General features: G+C 38.6%; 1 protein-coding gene across 1 annotated transcript; it reads left to right on the top strand.

The window, feature by feature from the left end:
- The first annotated feature begins 369 nt into the window (after positions 1–369).
- On the top strand, positions 370–4,707 carry LOC130723576 (uncharacterized). The gene is made up of 8 exons (XM_057574681.1): positions 370–852; positions 959–1,028; positions 1,579–1,753; positions 1,930–1,963; positions 2,054–2,086; positions 2,222–2,301; positions 2,388–2,415; positions 4,064–4,707. The coding sequence occupies exons 2-8, from the start codon at positions 1,012–1,014 to the stop codon at positions 4,177–4,179; spliced, it is 483 nt and encodes a 160-aa protein (XP_057430664.1). The 5' UTR covers positions 370–852; positions 959–1,011; the 3' UTR covers positions 4,180–4,707.
- Positions 4,708–24,770: the final 20,063 nt, after the last annotated feature.

Below are 24,770 nucleotides of genomic sequence, written 5' to 3'. Positions count from 1 at the left end.
AGTTGCCATACTAAATATTTTTAAGAGTTTGAGTCTTTGAGACACTATCATGATTAGCAGATATAGCATATGCATGAAAACAAAATCTATAATCTATAATCTATAATCTATCTATCTATCTATAATCTATAATCTATAATCTATAATCTATCTATAATCTATCTATATCTATCTATCTATAATATATATAAAGGGAGAGTTTTTGCAGTCTTGAGGGCAAATTAGTAATTCAACAGATGAATGTACATGGATTACAATTTTGACATGGGTAATTCAGTCAATCATGAAATAATTAGATCGAGAATCAATCTTGGTCGTCCATTATTTTTAATCTAACTTTCTATTCCAATTATTCACATCTTCCCTTCTCATTCAATATTCAATGATTCAATTCACGTTAACGCATTCCGTCCTTTAGCTTTCTTCGACTACGGTTTCGTTACACAGATGATTTCTCTATTCATTCGCTCCGTCTATTCCAATTCTTCATAACTTCTGGCCTTCGATTTCAATCTCTTCTCCCTCAAACAAAACCCTTATTCTTCTTATATATTCAGATCCATCCCTCACTTTCTACCGCCGTGGCATCTCTCACCGCTCTGTCACATTTCGTGAGGCCCATCAGGTTCGCGCTGACAACGACACAGGTTGCGTCCTCTGCATCCTCTTACTCAACCACCTCTCACATCGTCGGAGACCTCAAGATCTACACCTCATCACCGATGCCGCCGCAAGCTACACCACGTTGGTGAAGGTGCAGCGTTTTCTCCTGCGGACTCAGTCGATTTTCTCAAGGAGTCCATTGTGTAGCTTTTTGTCTACTTTCTTGCCCTAGGGATTCACTCGCTTGAGGTTTGTTCTTCCATTGGCGGTTTTTCACTCCTCTGTTCTTACACTATGCTTTGTGTTGTGGCTGAGAGAAACTTCGTCTCTGAATCTTTTTCTTCTTTGCTAATAGATTTGTGCATGCCAAGGAAACATACATTGCACTGAAGATTACAATTTTTGGTTATGGACTTCAAATTTCGGTGAGTTTTTTACATTGTTCTGTTCACTCTCATGTTGTTTGCTCGCCTTCAATTTTAAAATTTTGATGGAGCTCTGATTTCTATCTTCCTTCAATTTGAAATTGCCGGCAAATTTCGATTCATGGTTTTGGCTGCAAGATGTTGTCCTTCACTCATGACTCAACACATATCATGATTATTTTTCAATTGTTTTCGTACAGAAACATTTGTAATTGCTTTGCCTTCTATGAGTTTTGTGATGTTTAATGTTAGTTTTGTGTTCCCCTTCTATTTGCTTAACCGAAATCTTCACAGCCATTTGGAGGGACACATCACACAACAATCTTCTATTTCAGTGATTTTGCAAAATTGTTTTGCATTGTTTTTCCGTTATTTAGTCTTTTCCCTCATTGTTAATCGACTCTTTCTGACAGGTAGTAGAATTGTTATCTTCTACCTTTTGGAAACACCTTACTTCCTTTACCTTTGAAAGTGTGTCATACTGCCTCATGTTGAAGCTCTATTTTTTGCAATTTTTTTAAAAAAATTGTTGGTGTTTATTTATTTTTAGGTGTGAGCAAACAATCATGTATGTTCTTTGTTTTTGCGTGATATCATTGGTGGATATTCCAAGGTTTAAGTTGCTACTCCTCAAAATGCCCACTACTCGACAAGTTCATGTCAAGATGGTTATTCATCAAATTATTCAATTTTTGAATTTCATGTGTACCAGCTTTGTAATTAAGGTATCATTCATTTGCTTATTTTCTACTTCTATATCATAGGAGATTGAGTTTTGTAATTTTTGTATTAACACTAAACAATGTAAATGAAGATGAGCATGCAAGTTTTCTGATTTCAGTTATTCTAAGTTCATGGTTTACTGATTTTGCCCTATTTATTCTCGCCATTTCTTTCTCAGGCTATGTTCTTCCTAGATGTCATCTTCTACTCTGGTAAGAACCATTCATTTTGCACCTTTTTTTCTGCATTTTGACTTTGGCACACTGATATCCCATTTTTCTCCTTTTCATTTTCGTTATCAGACAACATATTCCTCATCGTCCTCTTCTGCTCCAGTAAGAGTCCTCATTTACTTGCCTTCTTTGTGCTTTTTGACCAGTTCCACCTACTAATTTGTCGAACGTTTGATAATAGTTGTTTTGCTGGTGAATTTTTTTTAATAATTGGGTGCTGATGTCTCCTGAATATAGGCCTTCAAGTGGAGAGGTTAACTTTCTTTGAACAGAAAAAGATACCAGCGCAAACATCTTTGTTCGTCTCTTACAAAGTGGTGAGTTCAATGCATATTCGGACATTTTTAATTTTCAATTTGCACCATAATGTGGCCACGTATTTATCATTATTTTCCTCTTGCAGGTGTCACTCCAAAGTCCTAATCCATATGGTAAATCTTCAATCTTCATTATAGATGAAAAAAGTTGTCTCTAGCTATAACTGGGATGGTTATTTTGATAATTACATTTTCTTTTGTGGTCATATTATGGCATGTCATTATTAAGCAAATTAGCAAGAAACTAATAAAGCTTTGCTTCAGTTTATAATCGCTCTTAAGTGTTTAGAAGACCCTTTGCATCTGTCATGCTCAATAGCGCATAGAGATAAAGATTTGTTCTTAAATATAGATGATTTTGCATTCCAAAGATCATGTAACTTTGGGATCTTACGATTGCTGAATTTCTATGTGTATAAAAGAACATCTATGTACATGTCTATAATTTTATATATGTAGATTGATTTAAAGATGGTATGGCCAAGACCATTGTCTACCAACTTCAATGTGTGATGTGGAATTGGAAAACTGTTAAGCAGTTTACCATATGATGATTTTGATAAACTAGAGGAGGTCAAAGAACAGATAGGACTCTGATAACTGTGGTTTATTCATTCATTACCTGCAAGTTCATTTATTCATATTAGCTACTTTTCTAGATGGATTTAGTGAGAGCGCAATTAAGACGGGCCACAAATAAATACTCCCTTCGTCCCCCTATTATAAGTCACTTTTACCTAATTCTCTAGGATTAAGAAAAGTGGTTAGAATTAGTTAGTTGAAATAGATTTATATCTTTTTTCCTAAATTAACCCCATTTAAAAGCATATCAATTCAATTAATCTCTTTTTTTTGATAGGCAAATGTTAGGTTGTTAGTAAGTTAGAAAATCCCTTCAAAGTTCCCTTCCAGGATTCGAACCCTGGACCTTCCCCTCCCCACCCTTATGTCCCCTAACTCTTACCTACCTCTCTCTCCATACTAATGTTCTACTATCTTGAAAACCTCCTCTCACCAATAAAAACTAAGTTTTGAAAGTTTTTTGAGTAGATATAAATGAAAGTGACCTTGAAAATAAAGAAAAATATTGGAAAGTAGGAAAATTCTTTAAATGCTACAAGGGTAAACATGGAGAAAAAGAATTAATGTTGCATAGATATTGTAAAGTGACTTATATTTCGGGACAAAAAAAACTCACAAAAAGTGACTTATAATAGGGGACGGAGGGAGTATGACTTATGAGTGCATGATTTCAAAAATGACATCTTATGAAGTATCCCGTCCCATGGCTCAAGAAGTTCCCCAATACTATAATTCATTTTATTCTCTCCTCATTTGCTACTATTTTCTCAATTAATTCTCTCCTAACTATTTACAAAACTTCTCTGCTTTATATTAAAAAGATATTCTTTGCAATTTTTCAGTGAGGAGGCCAAGAATTCCATTCATACATTTACAAGTTTCAATGCAGAGCTCTCTTATTAAAAGAATTTAGTGGTTACTGAAAAATTTAGTGGTTACATATTAGTAATTAATATCAGTTAGGGAATTCTATAAGGCATACTAATTAGTTAGGATTTATACACTACATAATTCCTAAAAAATAAAAGTTGACAGTTTAAAAATTAAATTTGATTTCAAGGCCAATAAAAGCTTTCCACTATGACAATTACAAGTACTAACTCCTATCTTAATATTTTTCTTCTCTATCTGTGGCCATTCAATACAAACACTGATTTGTGTTGAATGTATATAATGACAGGACTAAGGGAAAGGCCTAAGCCAGATGGTACAACTCCTATTGAAGAGGATGAAGAGGGGGGAAGAGAAGGAAGAGAAAGAAGAAAAGGAAGATTCCGAGAAGTGGGACAACAATAGTGTCGTAAATGACTTTTCTTTGTTTCTTCAACTATCTTGATATGTTTCCAAGTGTTGCTTGCTATACTAATTTAAGGGTATACTATGAACATCATGTTATTGCATCAGCAAGTTTGAGCTTTCTTAGTTTTTTTAGCCACCATTGCAATATATGTCATTATATTCAATATTAATTGAGTCATTCATGGGGAATTGACAAAGATACAACTTTATCATTTAAGAGAGTTTTTTTTTATGAATTGGAAAGGAGATTTTATCATACCTTGAGAGCTTAACGGTAAATTATATATCATTTTTTTTTCTAAGTGGTTAGTTAGTTGGTTAGATGGTAAGTTACTTTGTGGTTAATTATAAGGATAGTGGTTAAATTAATTTGATGTTTGAAGAAAAAATATACTCTTTTCTTTGCTTCGTTGGAAAAGAAGAAAATTATACCCAAATACATTTTTTTTATTTTTTTATTTTAACAATACGAAGTTTTTGGATTCTAATTCCAAAATTATTTATTATGAAATTACATAAGACATGATCAATTTTATTTTTGTTACAAGAGGAAAACATAAGACACGAACAATTAGTTTAGGTTTCTAGAATATAATAAATAATATCTATTTTTATATTTTAAAAATGAGATTAATTTCTATGCACCGACGGTGTAAATAAGTTTTACACCATCATTTAATCACATCTCTCCATTTTGTTAGCTCACAGTTAATTTTGAATTTAATAATATCTAAAATAGAAAATGAAAGGTTGTGATTAAATGATGGTGTAAAACTTTTTACACCGTCGGTGTATAGAAATTAATCTCTTTAAAAATAAAGGTTGATGTTTGAACATTAAACTTTATAAGAATGAAAAAATTGAGATTAATTTCTATGTACTGACAATGTAAACAAGTTTTACATCGTCATTCAATCACATCCATCCATTTTGGTAGCTCATAATTAATTTTGAATTTAATAATATTTAAAATAGGAAACAGAAGATGTGATTGAATGATTGTGTCAAATTTTCTTACACCGTCACTGCATAGAAATCAATCTCAAAAAAATTACTCACCAACAGTTATGATATTCCATAAGATATTAAAATTAATCTTTTTCAAATGTTAATATTATTTACAAATATGTATCCGCAGACCGCAATGTCATATCAGTAAGTTATTTACATCATTATATACAAAAATAAATAACATTTGCATCTATGCAATCAAATTATACTCATATAATTTTCTTTTATGTTTTTCTTTTAAGGAAAAGTAGAACGCCAATTGTTGTTCCTAATTTTATTCTCAACGTAATTATTCCAATAGCAAAAAATTTGAGGATTTTCTCACTGTCTATCATTACTTTTTTTTCAACATTGGTAAGTGACATGCCAACAAAACAAGTTGAGAAAAACTCAACCACTAAAATAAAAAAAAACCCACTAAAAATTGAGACGCATGTCCCAAAGAAACATAACCAAAGAATAAATAAAAACTAGAAAAAACAAAAAGAGTAAACGAACAAACAACAACCTCAAAGTCTAAACCTGAGGACATTTCCATCATAGACTTCATATATGTTCATCTCTTTGCAATAAATTTTTAATTTTTTAAATAATAATCTAAATTAAATAATGCAACATTTAGATAAACAAATACAAATAAATAGAATAATTGCATGTCTACAAAACAAAAATAAAATGCATTCACCACGGGGAAAAACTTTCAATTTTTTATTTTTTTATATTAATTTTTTTTAAATCATAAAATATCTTTTAATAAATATAATAAAAAAACACAAATTTTACGTGATAAAAAAATATGAACATCCCCGTGCATCGTACGGGTCAAAAGTATAGTAACATACATTAGTCATAGCCATTACCTTTGTTAATTAGTGATATGTTTTTTTTAATATATTGCACGTGTTCTTGTTCTTGGCAATTCAAATTTGATTATGTACTAACTTCTTCTTTTTTTTAAAGAGTATTAAATTCAAATTTTGATTAATTATTTTATTTTATTCACTAACTCAATTCCACTTTTTCTATGTAAATATTTTGAATTCAAATTTTGAATAAATTATTATCTAAATGTTAAAAATATGATATGAATTATCAATAGTATAATGTTTTGCTTTTAGTTTTTGTAAGCTATCAACATGTTAGTAGGTGATATCAATTTTATTGAACATAATTTTGTACAGAATTTTCATGTAATAACTGCAGATAAGTAATTTTTGGCTTCATATAGCTGATCTTCAATGTTGCAAAAAATAAATCTACCTCTCTTGAGTATGAAGCTTCAGAAATATGAATTTCTTATGGCCTATTGTCCTCCAATGCTATGATTTTCATTCATTTAAAGCCTTAAAGATGTGTGGATGTATCCATGGTACATGGTAAACCTTCATAAAATTTAATTCATAAATTACACATACACTGAAAAGGTTTCCAGGTTTGCATTATTAGGTAGTGAAAGTTAGACATTCACCCACTACAAAAAGACTTCGTGGAATAGATTAATCACCTTCAATTCATTGATTACGTCAATATCATTGTCAATATTTGGTTGGCCTTTTTAGGCACCAATAGGATATTAATCTTTGGCATTTTCATTCATTCTAGTAGTAATGACTCAAACATAAAATTTAATTAAAAGTCAATAAAAAATGTTAATCAAACTCAAAATTTGTATATTTTTTTTGGATGATGTAGGGGTGTCACGTGGCAAAACATTCTAGAAAAAAATCTTCCTTTAGTATATTATATAGATATATAGAACAAACCTTTGAACCAAAGACATTTTTTAAGAAGGTTGATGAAAAATAAGATATAGAACATTGTGCATTAGATAAAAGAAGAAAAAAAAATCTCAATTGTCAAGATGGAGGTATATAAGGAATGAACCTTTGGTAATTGCATGTTAATGGGGTAAAGATGAGCAACGAAGAGAACTTTTATCTTCATGTTTTGAGAGAAAAAAATATATACAATCATGTATTAAATAGAATAAGAAATTAAATAGGGTGATAGAAGGTCATATGTTGAAAAAAATTACTCAATAGAAGATAAACACCTAAATCTCTTCCCCCTCTTTTGGTTTGACCCGTTTTTTTTCTTCCTCACACTGTGTATTGCACACTTCTGACACAATTTATGGCACTCTTTTAAAAAAATTGATATCGTGGTCAATCTATGAAAAAATTGTCTTAAATTACTATAATTAAATTATATGTACACAATTTATAGCATCATAATAAAAAAAAATTAAAAACTCATGGTCAATTTATAAGATTTTATCTTAAATATTTGTTTAAATATATATTTTTTTTTAGAAAGCTATTTGTTTAAATATATACAAATATTATGGACAGACTTAAGATTTGTTATGTATTCAAAGTTAAGAAAAAATATTTCTTTTTTTAATGCAGATTTAATACTGAAAAACATGCAGATTTAATATTGAAAAACAAAATTTGTATATTTTATCTTAAATATTTGTTTTAATATGTACAAATATTATGTTCAGATTTAATATTTGTTATGTATTCAAAGTTAAGAAAAAATATTTACTTTTTTAATGCAGATTTTGAAAAACATGCAAATTTAATATTGAAAAAACAAAATTTGTATATTTTATCTTAAATATTTGTTTTAATATGTACAAAAGAAAAAATATTTATTTTTTTAATGCAAATTTTGAAAAACATGCAGATTTAATATTGAAAAACAAAATTTGTATATTTTTATCTTAAATATTTGTTTTAATATGTACAAATATTATTTTCAGATTTAATATTTGTTATGTATTCAAAGTTAAGAAAGAATATTTATTTTTTTAATGCAGATTTAATATTGAAAAACATGCAGATTTAATATTGAAAAATAAAATTTGTATATTTTTTATTGGGATGATATGGGGGTGACACGTGACAAAACCTTCAAAAAAAAACCTTCCTTTAGTATATTATTGTTCTGGGAATGAACATTGAAGGAAGGGATAGTACCTAGAGAGTGGAAGAATGTGCTAAAGAGAGAATGAGAATGCTGAATTTCATGTGTTATTTCATAAAGTGAGCAAAAGTCTCCTACAATTGGTAACTACCTCCTATTTATAGAGCTTGGGCACTACCTATTGGGCCTCCGAGGCTAAGGCCCAACTTAAGGCCAGGCCCCCGCCTCGGGGCGGGCTACACGCTGGGCGTTGCCCCTCTAGGGGCTCGCCCAGTCCACTAGTCCACAAGACACCGAGCTCGAAGTATGAGAGCTAAGTGTGTCTTTTAAATGCCTTTACATGTATCCTATAGTACGCTGGGATCTAAGCTGCCAACATGGCTTGAGAAAAAAGAAGTAAACTACGTCGCAAACATGGCGTAAGCAATAGGAAACAAGCATTTTTGGTCTTGACGAACAACCCAAACCGGCAAGTCCACAAGTCCACAAGCGGCGAGAACGATCGCTCCGTACTGGCGATTGGTTGGAGTAGGTGAGCGATCGTTCGCCGGCGAGAAAGGTGGCAAGCATTGATCATGTACTAATCACCCAAGTGTTGGCTGGAAATGTCCCTGGCGAGTGACTAAACTTTAATGCTGGTATTACTTGTCAGGCGATGGCGTTTGGTTTCTATGGTGGCGAGGCCTTTCGCGCTTCCTCTTATTTTAAAAACCTTTCAAATCCCTAACTGCTCCACGTGGCGCGTCAGTTACATCAGTTTTCCTCTTTCTCCGGAACCGTCACTTCACTTTTCATAACTGTCCCATCGTGCGCAGTAAACCCCATCACACGCGTTCCACTTCCCCAAAAAAACCATCATGACTTCCAATCTTCCACACGTGTCCAACACGCGTCACCTTTCCAACTTCCCGCCTGCCTATAAAAACCTTTTTTCCCTACAATCATCCTTTTCCGAGACCGCTTTTTACCTCCCTTATTTCCTACCAAGCTCCTTCTTCCGACTTCCGCTCCGGTGCCATTGCCTATCACCCTTTCCGCTACCCACTCTTCACATCCTTCTCCGGTGAGTCCTCCTTCCCTTATCTCTGCATCCTATCTCTACTCATCTTTTCCCCCCTTTCCTCATTTGATTATAGAAGATGGCTTCAAACCCTAACTCCCCTAATCACACCTCCTCTTCTTCTGGGAGTGATCCAGACTCTACCTCAGCCGGCGGCCTCCGTTTAGAGGTCCCGGATGATCCCTCAATACCGATTAAAGACTTTCACAACCCTGCCCCTTCCAGTCCAAATAGCACCCTCACACGAGGCCATTGACCAACCTTCCGTTTTCCAGGATAGGGAGACTATCGTGGAATTCGTAAGTAGCCTTGGTGGTTTGTCTGATGATGACGAAATAAACACCAAACTCCGGATTTGGCCCTGCAGTGCTGAAGACCGCCCCTGGCTTCACAGGGCCGACGGCGATGTAAAGGGATCTCATTTCTTTTTTGCCTATGAGTATATTTTCGGCGAGCTTGGAGTCAGACTTCCTTTTTCGCCCTTCATTCAGACCGTTCTCCGCGATATCAACGCGGCTCCTTGCCAACTTCACCCCAATGCCTGGGCCTTCATCCGGTGCTTTGAGATCTTGTGCGCCGCTGTTGGCACCGCCCCATCTCCCACCAGCTTCTTTTACCTCTACGACGTTGACCCCAAGTCCATCAAAAACAAAGGGTGGATTTCTTTAAAGGCCTGGGCTGGCCGTAAATGCTTGAATCCTCATAAAAGTAACGCCAAGTCCTTCTTTGCCCGAAGATTCTTCCGCGTGGCGGTTCACCCCGCCTATCCAGAGGCCTTCACCCTTAGGAACGGGACTGCCATTTTTCCCTTTTACTGGACGGAGAAGCCTAATGGGATTACCGATCCTTCAGAAGAATCTTTGTCTGCCAACGACAAAGCCCTTTTGAATCTCCTCGCCCCACTTCCCGTCCTTGACTGCTCAACAGTCCTTGAGGGTGCTCGCCTCTCAAGGACACCCAAATATCTAGGTCACTTATAGTTCACTTTTATCATTTCTATTTTCTTTCTTATCCCTTATGTTACTACTGACCCCCCTTTTTCCTTATTTATTGTTGCAGAAGATATGAATTTCACCAACGCCGAGCTCCTGAAAGCTCGTGAGAGGAGAATGGCCCGTTTTTCTCCAAAGTTCAACACCGAGGGCGATGGGAAAAAGCGGGGCGGCGCTGAGAACCAAGCTGAGGGCGCCCAAGCCCCCAAAAGGAGGAAATTGGCCAAAGTCTCCTCTGTCGCCGGCTCCTCCAACCCCGGCGCTCAGCCCACTATTGTCGCCGCGTCTAAAGGCAAAAAAGTTGCTAAAGCCTCCGTCGCCACGGACACTGAGTCCACCACCGTCCCAGCTCCCAATTCCGCTACCGCGGACGCGGCCTCCGCAGCCGCTGCCAAGTCCACTACTGTAGGTGCTACAGCCGCCTCCGCCGGTGCCACAACAACCTCTGTTAACCAGTCACCAGCCGCTGACACAACCGCCAACATTTCTCAACCCTCAGCTGTTGAGAAACTTGTCACCGTTAATGCCACAAAAGCTGCCACGTCGTCCGATGCTCCTGCTGGGGAGAAAGAAAAAGAAAATGAAACGCCCAGGTCCCCCCCTCGCCAAGACGCACCTCCTAGCCCGCCCCCAACAGACGATGGGCGCTCCACGTCTTCCCCGCCTCGCCGCGAAGAGAGACCTTCTCCTGATGCCGCCGCTACCTTTGAAGCGACCCAGATCGAGCAAGCTCCAAGTAAAGAGGGCGGCTCCTCCAGCTACTACAACATGCTTCCCAACGCCATTGAACCTTCAGAATTCCTGCTTACCGGCCTCAACCGTGACGCCATAGAGAAAGAAGTTTTGAGCCGGGGTATTAATGAAACCAAGGAGGAAACCCTTGCTTGTCTTCTACGCGCTGGGTGTATTTTTTCCCATGCGTTTGACAATTTCAACGCCGCCGCTGCTGAAACCGAACGGTTGAGGACTGAGAACACCAAGCACCAGGAGGACGCCGCCGCTTGGAAGAAACGCTTCGACAAATTGCTAGATCAAGCGGGCAAAGAAAAAGTCCAGGCCGACAAGTTGATTGGCACGGCGGGAATTAAAATCGGCGAACTGGAGGATCAGCTGGCGCTGATGAAGGAAGAAGCGGATGATCTCGATGCAAGTCTTCAAGCTTGCAAAAAGGAAAAAGACCAAGCTGAGAAGGACTTGATCGCCAGGGGCAAGGCGCTGGTTGCTAAGGAGTTAGAGCTCGAAGCATTGCGCGCTGAGCTGGAGTCAGTGAAAAAGGCGCTGGCGGAGCAGGAGAAAAAGTCCGCTGAGTCCTTCGCTTCGGCGAAGTCTGACATGGAGGCGGTGATGCGAGTCACGTCCGAAGAGATCAAGAAGGCGGTCGAAGCTCATGGGGAAGCCCTCGCCACGAAAGATGCCGAGATTACTTCCTATCTTGCGAAGATCAAAGGGCTAGGGGACGAGCTGGCGATGGAGAAAGCCAAAGCCGCTGAGGCGAGGGAACAAGCCGCTGACATTGCCTATGACAATCGCGAGCGCGACTTCTACCTCGCCAAAGACCAGGCCCAACATTTGTTCCCGAACCTTGATTTTGGCGCTATGGGAGTAATGAAAGAGATCACCGCTGAAGGACTGGTTGGTCCTGATGATCCTCCTCTGATTGACCAACACCTCTGGACGGCAACTGAAGAAGAAGAAGAAGAAGAAACAGGAGAAGAAGAAAGAAATAATGAATAGTGTAATTTTAATTTTACTTAGCCTTTACCGCCCTCTTGTAATGCACTTTTCCGTCATTCCTATATATAAGCAACCTTTCGCCATAGTTTTTATATCGCCTTTGAATACTTTGTAAATTTTGTTGGAATGCTTTCGCCGTACATTTTTTGGTCGCCCCGTTCTTATTGTTTAAAAAATTTAAGAATGAATTTCATAGTTTAACGCCCCAACACGCCAGAGTAATAAAATACTCAACATCCTGAGTGACCAAGCACTCGCCTTCCACCTTATTCATTCGCCGACCTTATATCTTGCGCTATTTTTTCACGCGTCATGTGATTGAATTACGCCTAACGACTTCGTGCATTAATTTTAATTAGGGCTTGTTGCTTGGTATTTCACCGCCAAGACTTTAGACGTTTTCCACAAAGGAATAAACGGCCTCCATTCTTGAGGGCTTCGCCCGGGGCTTTGCCCGCTCGGGGCTTACAATGCTTGGGTCCCAATGGCCATTTGGGGGTCCCAAGTCTTTTGCCTAGTTTACGGTGCTCGTCGTATTCTGGCGAGACTTACCCAGCACGTCGTTTACGGGACCGACGGTCACATCAGACTTTCCGGGGGGAGATTCCCAGGCGTCAAAGGCCCTTTGTGGAATCGCCGCCGCCTTCAGGGTTCCAGCAAGCCCCTTTGGGGATTAAGCTTGTCCCACCTAGTGATCGCCGTAATTCTTTATATCGATCGGCAATTCCGATCGTCAGGGAATCCCTGGAATTTTTGGATGTGAATTTCATGAACTTTCGTTTTATTGATGGAGCGTCTCGTTAAAAAACTCCTTTCGGAGAAAAAGAGCACGCTTTTGTTACAATGGAGAGTTTTGAGGTACTTTTAGAGAAATTGAAAATATCTATCTTTGGCGAATTCGCTTTGCCCATCAGAAGTTCTTCCTTGGAACTTCTCGCCTTTCCAGCTTTTTCGCTCACGATCAACTGTAATAATAGCGCAGACTCAAACCGTTGAACGACCTGGGTAGTCGCCTTCCATCAAGTTCCTCCAAGTGATAGGCCCCTGTACCAAGAACTTTGACAATGCGGTAAGGCCCTTCCCAGTTCGGAGTCAGCTTGTTTCCCGGGGCTCCTGACCGCCACTTTAAGACCAGATCGCCAACTTGCATATCTCGAACGCGAACCCTACTATTGTACTTGGCGGCCACGCGCTGCTTCATCGCCGTTTCTCGAATGTGCGCCTCGTCACACTTTTCGGACAAAAGATCCAACTCCATCGCCATATTGGCTTGATTCTCCCCTTCAAAATCCGGCTGAGTCCGCCATGTGAAATTGTCAATCTCCACCGGCAACATGGCATCTACCCCATAGGTCATCCTAAAGGGGGTTTCTATTGTAGTAGATTGCACAGTGGTGTTGTACGACCATAGTACCACTGGGAGCTCATCCAGCCAGGCTCCCTTAGCTTCCTCAAGCCGTCGCCTTAGTCCACGCAGAATTACCCTGTTCGCAGATTCTACTTGCCCGTTCGTTTGCGGATGCTCCACAGAGGCGAATCTCATCTGTATGCCCATTTCCTTGCAAAATTCCCTTGTTTGGTTGCTTGAAAACTGGGTCCCGTTGTCGGATACGATCGCCCTTGGGATCCCGAACCTACAAACGATACGCCTCCAGTAAAAGTTGACTATCTTTGCAGAGGTTATTTTGGCCAGGGGCTCGGCTTCAATCCATTTAGTGAAGTAGTCCACCGCTACCAATATAAACTTCATTTGCGACCTGGCGGTCGGAAAAGGTCCTACCAAGTCCACACCCCACATGGCGAAAGGCCATGGGGCGCTCATCGTTACCAGCTCTTTTGGCGGTGCCTTAGACAAATCCGCAAACACTTGACATTTTTTACACCGCTTCACAAAGTCCATACAATCTTTCCTGAGGGTGGGCCAGTAGAATCCCGCCCTTAACACCTTGCAGGCCAAAGATCTCCCCCCAATGTGGCTTGCACACACTCCTTCATGCACCTCAGACATTATCGCTTCGTATTTTTCTGGCGGTACGCATTTAAACAATGGCGTCGAAAAACCACGGCGATACAAGTGTCCATCAATGAGAGTATAGTGGCTCGCCTCTCGCCGTTGTTCCTTCGTGCATTGCTCCACTTCCGCCGGGTCCCCCGCCAAGATAGATAATATGGGTCCCATCCACATCGCCCCTCTGTTCACACATGCCATGAGCTCGCCTTCAATGCTGGGGTACGCCAGCGTTTCCTGAATCACACTTTTGTTGTTGCCGGGCTTCCGCGTGCTGTTGAAAGATTTTTTCTTCACTGATACTACTTTCAAAATCCTCAAGATTCAATTGTAGTATAGCATAGGGTTTTGTCGTATCCACAGGGAATTGCTAACACAAATGCCGTTCTTTAGTAAAATTACCCAAGCAATAGATTTTCAATAGGTTGATAATTGTTTCCGTGACCAAAACACATGCAAATTAAACAAAGCGAGATAAAAACGATTGGATTCAAGAGAGAAAGCTATTGGAATTGGAGTTCACCGTTTAACTATTAGTGTCCTATGATTCTATATGAATATTCATTCCTATCCATGATTCATCTACACCATTTCTACCCTACTTCATTGATTCCTCACATGAGTGGATATCTATAACTTACTTTCCTAAACATTGATTCCTCACATGCATAAAAAAGCTAAGTTATCTTTAAGCTCAGATGTTTAAGGGGCTAACAAACCTAACTCTATTCCTAGCAATTAGATTTATTAGATGATTAACTCTAGGTCGGACTCTAGACGCCGTAGCTTCCGCTCTTACGCCGAATCAATCGATATGTTCTAGGTGCGCAAACTAAAACATAGCATTAAGAACAAGAGAAAACCATTGAATCATGTAATAGAAACGATATTTTCATATAGAAATCAAGAAGAAAAAATCATAGTTAAAGGCTACATCCAAATCCAACAAAGAAACTTAGCAACCCATATCCATGGATTGCTTACAAAGCTTACAAGAGGAAACTAAGGTGAAAGCGGTGACCCGTGCCGTCCCCGGTGTGTCTCCAGCACGATGGATGGTGGATCAAAGCTCCCAAAGTTCCTTTCCTTCTTCTCTATGCAATTTTCTCTCTAAGAGGTCCAAAATATGTCAAGAGATCCTCCATTTCTAATCTTGGTCGAGCCTTTTATAAACAGGGCACAGTTTCGCTTAAGCTGATAAAGGTTCCGCTTAAGCGAGGAGGTTTCTTCACGTTCAGGTAAAGGTCTTTGGCTTAAGCGAGACCATTTCTCTCTTAAGCCGAATTGTCTTCCAGAACCACTGCTACTGCCATGTAATTTGGCTTAAGCGAGGCAATATATCTGCCTCTGCTACTGCCATGTAGTTTGGCTTAAGCGAGGAAACATTTGGCTTAAGCGGACTTCAATATTTTTAGCCCTTTTGATCTTCAAATGGTTGGATCTTCTTGACTTTTCTCCTACAATAAAAATCAAAGAGTCTAAATGATAAAACTAACATATCTTACATTTATCTATATAAAAACTATCTACTTACTAAATTAACCTTATTGAGGGATAATTTGAAAGATAACGTACACATTTAGAACAGATAAGTGCCGAAATTAATATAGAAAATCAGGTAAATTTGACACTTATCAACTCCCCCAAACTTGAAACTTTGTTTGTCCTCAAACAAAAGGTATTGGCTAACAAAACATATTCACAAAGGTTCTTGAACAAGCATGGCTTATGAACTACTAATGTCAAAGTTTCTTTTCACAAGCATGATTCAAGCATCGATTACCAACTAGAACATGTGAAGCCCACAACAAATGGTTACAGTAATGATACAAAAACACACCAGCATGAAATCATTGGCATAACATTGAATCCAATACTCTTCAATCAGGGAACCATTCAAATTCTCATCAAACTATTCACTACTCTTCAATTCTCTATGAGGTAAGTGTTTCACACTATTCAGCCTTTGATTCACAACATGTCAAACTTGTTACCTGTCTCATCAACTATTAAAACTGCATGGAAACTCAAAAATCACAAAGGTCTTTCTGGGTTGTAATGTGGCTAGGATTATCAAGAAAATTGGTTTTTCTATATTTCAAGATATTTTCAAGTCAAGAGAGCAATTACATTTGGATTCATGCAAAAGTTATGAACATTTTTCACTCTCCTTCTACCAATCCTCTTTTTCACCCCATTTACACAATTTCATGCACATAAACCACTTTTCTTCTCATTTCCATTCTTTTCCAATCATTTTTTTCTTTTCTTTTCTTTTTGTCTCTTTTTTTTTTTTTGATAGACTATGCACAAGCATTTTTTTTTCAAACATTATATATACAAAGGATAGAAAACTAACAAAAATATATCAAAGCCTCCACTCCCCCCAACTTAGCACATTAGCATACAATCCTCACATAAATGCTCTCTTAACTTAAAAAGTATGGGAGAACATTGTTTTTTTTTTTTTTCATTTAAGTTCGGGATCATACACAAAGAACAACAAAATTTCCATTTAGGCTCAAAAGGGGTGCAATTGGAATTCTTAATCAATGGTAGGCTTATTTGGCTAAGTAGTTAATGTACACTAAAGAACAAAATTGCCTTGATCATTTTCTATCATTCCCATGCAATACAATAGTTAGAGACTCAAACAAGTAAAACTGTGCAAAACAATGGCGAATCTCTCGAATCTCACCAAGTGTTTGGCTACACTCCTCACTCGATTTCAGGCTACATTCCTTGATTTCAAAACATTTTCAAATTCATGCCATTGTCTCATGTGAGAAATGCAAATATTCATGCTATGGAAACTATGAGTGCAAACACATAATCCTTCAAGGTCATGCAATCAAACTCATGTAGTCATTTTGAGAGTCCATTCATCATGCTTTAGCAAAAACCAAACCAAACCAGCAATTGCAATTCAATCCAAGACAAACAACTCCAATCCAAAATACTAAACCAATTATCTAAAGCAAACAAAGTACTGAAATCCAAAAAAAAAAATGCTAAAACTATAAAATAAATAACAGAAATGTAAATTGAACTCTGATATGAGGTCGTGGCAGCTCTCTCAATTAGTCCTCATCAATGGGATCTCCCTCCATCTGGTTTCTCTCTCCACCTGTATTTGCAGCTACAACACCATCATTTGCATGTGTTTCTCCTGCTGTTTGGCTGCTACTCTCCCCCTGCTGAAATGTTGGCCTGTCCCCAGGCCACTGAGAGTAAAGCTCAATATCCTGAAGGGAGGGCCACTGGTATGGGGCAGGTCCTGGATGCACTGCAGCTTTAGAATAGTGTGCGTAAGTGACTATGGTGGCTCTATAAGTGGCAGCCTGCTGCATAAACAAATGTTCTTTATTTGCCTCAATCCTATCCAATTGCCTCTTGATCCCCTTTGGAGAAGGGTCAGGTTCAGGTCCGTCAGTAACAGGTGCTGGTGAAAGTGCACGAGGCTGTGGAAGCTTTGCAGGCTCGTCCTCGCCTACTGTCTCCTCAATCTTGTTGAGGCAACGATCTTTGATAAATGCAGCAGTAATAGGTTGCCTGATATCATCCTGAGGGTGATCTGGAACATATACTCCATGATACCTGCACAACTCAGAGATAAGAGATGGAAAAATCAAAGATATCCTCTTCTTTAAACGCACTGCCCTGTAAATGTCATCAGAGATAAGGGATGCAACATCCATGGAGTATTTCTTGAGGATGTTGTATATGATATAGGCCTTAGGAAGATTAATGTCAGATGTGTGCCTAGTGGGATTGATGTTGGCCCACAGGAAGGTTGTCCATATCTGAGTGATAGTGGTCAAGTGAGCTCTCTTAATCTGTTTATCTTTGTCCAGTTCTATCCCCCTTCTAACACACAGCTTATCTATCACTCTCCTGTTCTTAAATCCTAAGCTGGAATTCACACATGCACCCTTCATTCTTTGGAATTTGCACAGGCCATCAACTCCTAGATGGATGGGGTCCTCCAAGAATTGTCTGATGGTATCTTTGTCATAAAGAACCTTGGTGACTATAACAGAAGACTCCCTGAGTGTCTTGGAACGATCTGAACTGAAGGCATTAGCATAAAATTCTCTGACAATTATTGGATTGAACGTATCAGAAAGATTAGCCAATTTCTTCCAATTTCTTCTTTCTAGCTCATTTTTGAAGTCTTCATACTCTCCATCACCCAATACCACTTTCCTTTCCGGCACAAAGTCATGCTTTAGCAGCTTCAAGTACCTATCATAATTTTCATCAGTTAGGAATTCAGGTGCATCATTCTCATAGTCACAGTTGTGTGAAAGGTTCTTTGTGCGTGCCATTCTGCAAAACAAACCAAGTTTTGAACAAATAGTTAGAGAAGGTATATAAAATTCAAGTAAATACTTCTCTTTTCAAGTGTGATTGGTCAAAACCTCTTCTTTACATGCTTCATTAAATACACTTGTGCACTTCATCAAGCACATGGAGTAAAATAATAAAACATCTCATTTTCATGTAAGCACCATTTCAGTTCATGGATCACAAATAAACAGCCCAACCACCTTTATCGTAATCATGATGTATCTCATGTATAGATCACAAGTCAAACCACTTTTATTACAAGTTCCTTCAACAAGACCATTCTACTCATGACTCCAACATAACTTAGAATATTAATCTAAAATCAGCACACTCAAATTGTTGTTCAGAAACACTTCCACAAACAAAATTGTCTCTTGTACATTTTATCGAACACTTGGAAGACAAACTGAACATTGAACATATGAAGCATGTGTACCACACTTAAATCAACAGTTCTAACATGACATTAAGTATATGATCAGTTCAATCAACTCAGGATCGCACAAACTTACTTTTCACATCCCCCAAATTCTAATTGAACTCTAGGTTTACAAAATAATAATAATAATAATAAAATAAACAAAGAAATAAGTGAAGGGAGAAGAGCATACCTGGCCCGTGAGTGATTGAGAGGTGTGTGCGCAAGTGAGTGAGTGCGTTTTATTTGTGTGCAATAGAGTGGGTAAGTGCTTGTACAGTGATGTGTTTTGTGAGAGGGGACGAAAGAGTGTGAGTGACAATGTGAGAGTGTGTGTGAAATCAGTGTTTAAAAGAGTGAGTGAGTGAAGTGAGTGGGTGAGAGTGATTAAGCTGCTACATTTTTTTTCTGTTATGAACCTCTCGCTTAAGCGAGAAAAGCAAGAACTTGTTTTCATGTTACTCGTTTGTTTCACTGCAGACCTGGCTCAAGCGAGTGAATATCAGAATCGAATCAATTTTTTTTTTCCAGAGAAACTCGCTTAAGCGAGTTACATTTTCGCTCAAGCGAAATATCTATTTTTAAATTCGCTTGGTTTTGGCTTAAGCGAAGGTTTTACAGAATCAACATCTATTTCCCTTCTTGCATCTCGCTTAAGCGAGATAACTTTTCGCTTGAGCGAGATTCTCAGTTCTGCATAATTTTTATCAGTTCAGAATACAAAAGTTCTTTCAATTTCACAACCTCCAGGTTCAAAACTCACAAAACTTACATCCATTACTTAACAATGACTCTCAAGCATTCCATACACCATTTTGGACCTGTGGAAATTCTCAAATTGAACATGTTAAGTGTTAAAAACACCAAATCCACATGAAATTCATACTATTGTAACTTCACACAACTCAATGCCCAAATTTTGTTTTACTCGCTATTCTTGCCTTTTAAAAACTCACACATTCTACTTATACCATTTTAAACTTGTGGAAGTCCATAAAATTCACAATTGTGCCATTCTTCCACAAAACACACTTTTTGTTAAAGAAAAGCATGTTTTGACCACTTGAGCAATTTCACCTCAGCATCATAGAGTTCACTAAAAAACTAGCCTAATACTAGAAAAACAACATCCAAAAGCACAGAATGAGTTTGTTCTCAAGAGATAGGAAGCAATTTATCACAATTATGCAGAAAACCCCCTTAGAGGGACTTGTTTTTCATAAAGAAACACAACCTCATACTCCAAAATGTGCTTAACTCAACATTCATTCTTTCCATCATTACATATGCATGAAAAACAACATTTTGGAGATATAGCTATTCTAAAACTCAGATGATTAGCAGTCAAGGCTCATAAACAAAAAAAAATTCATTCAATTTCACATGCATTTTTTTTTCACAAGTCACAACCCTAAATTTCATTTTAAGCACAGTTCTTGCTCCCTAATTAATCAAACCCAATATGTTCATCATAGAATCTTGTGGAGAACCTAAAATAAAACAAGCAAGCACAAATTCCACAAAATCAAAAGATCACAATTAAACTACAGAATTTACAAAAACTCAAATCTAAAAACATAAACACAATTGAAATGCATAAATCACAACTACTTATACTAAAAACATAAAAAGATTGGGTTGCCTCCCAATAAGCGCTCTTTTAACGTCATTAGATTGACACATAAAAGTTCATCATGGTGACCACAAACAAGAATTGAAAAACAATCCCTTCTTCTTTCTTGGCCTCTTTATTTTCTTAACCCTCTTTTTCTTCCTTATTTTCTTACTCCATCCTAATCCTCTTTCAATTCTATCATTCAGTTCCAATCCAAATGCTTTAGGTTGGAAGTAAACATCCATTTTAGCATTGGAAACATGATTATCAATATGAATTGGTTTGAAAGAAATAGGTAGAGCATTGTGTTCATCCAACATATCACCAAACACAGAATCAACATGTTCAACATCAAGAGCAATATATGTGCTTTGGTGATTGTGTGAAACTTCAACAGTTTTGGAGTTTACCTCATCCTCAATAACCTCCTCACTTACTTTTTCAGCATCAATTTCAGTTTGCTTACCATTAACCTCTTCATCATTGGTTGTTGATTGATCATTTTGCTGCTCTGCAATCTGTTCAGCCAACCATCCGACCTGAATCTCCAAATTCTTTATGGAGGCCTCAGTATGCATTTGATTGGCCATTGAAATCTGCATAAACTGAGTTAGGGTATCCTCCAATTTTGAAATCCTATCTGATTCTGGTGGTTGGCATGACCGGTATGGTGGTGATGGAATATAAGAAAATTCATGTTCTTGTCTCCATTGTTGATACACATGTGCTTCCTGAGGACTACAAAAACTAGTAGGATGAGATCCAAAACAAAAGTCACATCTCATTACCTCCTGTAAAGATGATTGTTGCATTTCCATGAGTTGCATGGGAAGATTAACCAATTGCTTGGAGATCTCCTCTAATTGTTCAGCAAGCTCCATCATCTTTCCCTTACACAAAGCTCAAAGAGATGTGAAAAATAACAAGATATATACAAAATCAAAAGAAAGACTATACACAATATTAACAATTACTCAAGAAACACAAACTATTGCGATGCCTTAGTATATGACACAATTCCCCGGCAACAGCGCCATTTTGTTGAAAGATTTTTTCTACACTGATACTACTTTCAAAATCCTCAAGATTCAATTGTAGTATAGCATAGGGTTTTGTCGTATCCGCAGGGAATTGCTAACACAAATGCCGTTCTTTAGTAAAATTACCCAAGCAATAGAATTTCAAAAGGTTGATAATTGTTTCGGTGACCAAAACACATTCAAATTAAACAAAGCGATAGTAAAACGATTGATATCAAGAGAGAAAGCTGTTGGAATTGGAGTTCGCCGTTTAACTATTAGTGTCCTATGATTCTATATGAATATTCATTCCTATCCATGATTCATCTACACCATTTCTACCCTACTTCATTGATTCCTCACATGAGTGGATATCTATAACTTACTTTCCTAAACATTGATTCCTCACATGCATAGAAAAGCTAAGTTATCTTTAAGCTCAGATGTTTAAGGGACTAACAAACCTAACTCTATTCCTAGCAATTAGATTTATTAGATGGTTAACTCTAGGTTGGACTCTAGACGTTGTAGCTTCCGCTCTTACGCCGAATCAAGCGATATATTCTAGGTGCGCAAACTAAAACATAGCATTAAGAACAAGAGAAAACCATTGAATCATGTAATAGAAACGATATTTTCATATAGAAATCAAGAAGAACAAGTCATAGTTAAAGGCTACATCCAAATCCAATAAAGAAACTTAGCAACCCATATCCATGGATTGCTTACAAAGCTTACAAGAGGAAACTAAGGTGAAAGCGGTGACCCGTGCCGTCCTCGGTGTGTCTCCAGCACCATGGATGGTGGACCAAAGCTCCCAAAGTTCCTTTCCTTCTTCTCTATGCAATTTTCTCTCTAAGAGGTCCAAAATATGTCAAGAGATCCTCCATTTCTAATCTTGGTCGAGCCTTTTATAAACAGGGCACAGTTTCGCTTAAGCTGATAAAGGTTCCGCTTAAGCGAGGAGGTTTCTTCACGTTCAGGTAAAGGTCTTTGGCTTAAGCGAGACCATTTCTCGCTTAAGCCGAATTGTCTTCCAGAACCACTGCTACTGCCATGTAATTTGGCTTAAGCGAGGCAAAATTTGGCTTAAGCGAAGTTCAATATATCTGCCTCTGCTACTGCCATGTAGTTTGGCTTAAGCGAGGAAACATTTGGCTTAAGCGGACTTCAATATTTTTAGCCCTTTTGATCTTCAAATGGTTGGATCTTCTTGACTTTTCTCCTACAATGAAAATCAAAGAGTCTAAATGATAAAACTAACATATCTTACATTTATCTATATAAAAACTATCTATTTACTAAATTAACCTTATTGAGGGATAAATTGAAAGATAACGTACACATTTAGAACAGATAAGTGCCGAAATTAATATAGAAAATCAGGTAAATTTGGCACTTATCACGTGCTCGCCAATTTGGCCAACGCGTCCGCCCGCTGGTTTTCTGCCCGAGGAACATACTCTACTACAACCTCTTGAAAAAGTGTCATCAAATATCGCACTCGCTCAAGGTACTTGATCAGATTGGGATCTTTGACCTGGAAAGTGCCCTTCACTTGATTCTCCACCAACTGCGAGTCCGTTCTTATCAACAAACTTCCGATCTTTACTTCACGCGCCAACTTCAACCCGGCGATGAGAGCTTCATACTCTGCCTGGTTGTTTGTGGCCTTGAACTCGAATTTCAGCGATTGCTCCAGTACTAGATCTCCTGGTCCTTCCAACGTTACTCCCGCGCCACTGCCACTGCTATTGGAGGATCCATCTACAAAGAGAGTCCACTGAGTGTCCACTCTTTCAAACCGGTCTGGGGTCAACTCCACCACAAAATCAGCCAGCGACTGTGCGCCAACCGTGCCTCGCTTATCATATTGCAACCCATATTCGGACAATTCAACCGACCAGGCGACCAATCTACCTGACAAATCCGGATTTTGTAACACTTGTCTCAGGGGAAAATCCGTTCGCACCTTCACTGGAAAACTCTGAAAATAAGGTCTCAACCGCCGGGCGGTGACAAGGACCGCCAGTGCTGCCTTCTCAATTTTCTGGTATCTGACCTCTGCGCCCTGGAGTGTGTGGCTAACAAAATAAACGATTCGATGCTCGCCATCCACTTCCTGCAGTATCACAGAACTCAGCTATCACTCACAGCAAAATACAAGTGCAGCGGGTGTCCCTGTATTGGTTTTGACAAGATAGGCGGCGATGACAGGAGTTCCTTGAGATGAACAAAAGCTTCTTCACACTCCGCTGTCCACTCAAATGCAACATTTTTTCGAAGACACTTGAAAAAAGGAAAGGATCTATCGCCAAACTTAGGGAGAAATCGAGATAGAGCTGCTATCCGCCCTGTTAAACGTTGGACTTCTTTTACATTAGAGGGACTTTTCATCTGCTGAATCGCCTTGCATTTATCTGGATTTATCTCTATTCCTCTGGATGTGATCATGAATCCTAGAAACTTGCCACCCTGAACACCAAAAGAGCATTTCTCCGGGTTGAGGCGCATATTGTGCTTCCTTATCTCGCCAAATGCTTCTTCCAGATCTTGATGATGATCCAAACCACGTACTGATTTAACGATCATATCATCAACGTAAACTTCCATGTTTCTTCCCACCTGTCCAGCAAAAACCCTATCCATCAACCTTTGGTAGGTCGCCCCAGCATTCTTTAATCCAAATGGCATTGTGCGATAGCAATAATTGACTCTGGCGGTCATGAAAGTCGTTTTGTCTTCGTCCGCCGGGTGCATGCGAATTTGATGATAACCAGAATAAGCATCCATTAAGCTAAGCAGTTCGTTGCCCGAGGCACCATCAACGAGACCATCAATGCTGGGAAGGGGATACGAATCCTTTGGGCATGCCTTGTTTAAGTCTGTGTAGTCCACGCACATCCGCCATTTCCCGTTCGCCTTCTTCACCATCACGACGTTCGCCAACCACGTCGGATATTTCACTTCCCTGATGAATTCTGCCGCCAGCAGCTTGTCAACTTCCTGTTGTACCGCCTTCCCCCTGTCTCCACCCAAGAGCCGCCTGAGTTGTGAAACTGGCTTGACACTTGGATTCAATGCTAATCGATGACAGATGAAGTTTGGATCAATTCCGGGCATGTCCTTGCAGCTCCAAGCAAACAAATCTAAGTTCTCACTTAGCAACTTTGTCAGGCGCGTCTCCTGCTCGTCTGTCAATCTGGTCCCAATCTTCAAAGTGCGATCGCCAAACTTTAGCGCCTTTGTCTCCTCAATTGGCGTGGGTCTGTTCACTCGCCCCTCGCCTCGTGGGTCAAGATTTTCATCCGAAGTTTCAATTTCATAACATCTGTGTCCGACCAACGCACTCTTCTTGCCGTACAAGTTGAGGCAATTATTATAACATTCCCTCGCCATCTTCTGGTCAACTTTCAGCCTGCCAACTTTTCCATTGCTTAGTGGATACTT

The sequence above is a fragment of the Lotus japonicus genome, chromosome 6, assembly GCF_012489685.1.
Source record: "Lotus japonicus ecotype B-129 chromosome 6, LjGifu_v1.2".
NCBI classification, from domain to species: domain Eukaryota; kingdom Viridiplantae; phylum Streptophyta; class Magnoliopsida; order Fabales; family Fabaceae; genus Lotus; species Lotus japonicus.
Note: the sequence above shows the minus strand (reverse complement) of the source record. Positions and strands in the feature narration are given on the sequence as shown.

What these genes read in the sequence shown, in the direction of transcription:
- LOC130723576 (XM_057574681.1), top strand. An exon ending in AGATGTCATCTTCTACTCTG is followed by an intron (nt 1,964 to 2,053) that starts GTAAGAACCATT and finishes TTTCGTTATCAG; the next exon opens with ACAACATATTCCTCATCGTC. An exon ending in TGTTCGTCTCTTACAAAGTG is followed by an intron (nt 2,302 to 2,387) that starts GTGAGTTCAATG and finishes TTCCTCTTGCAG; the next exon opens with GTGTCACTCCAAAGTCCTAA.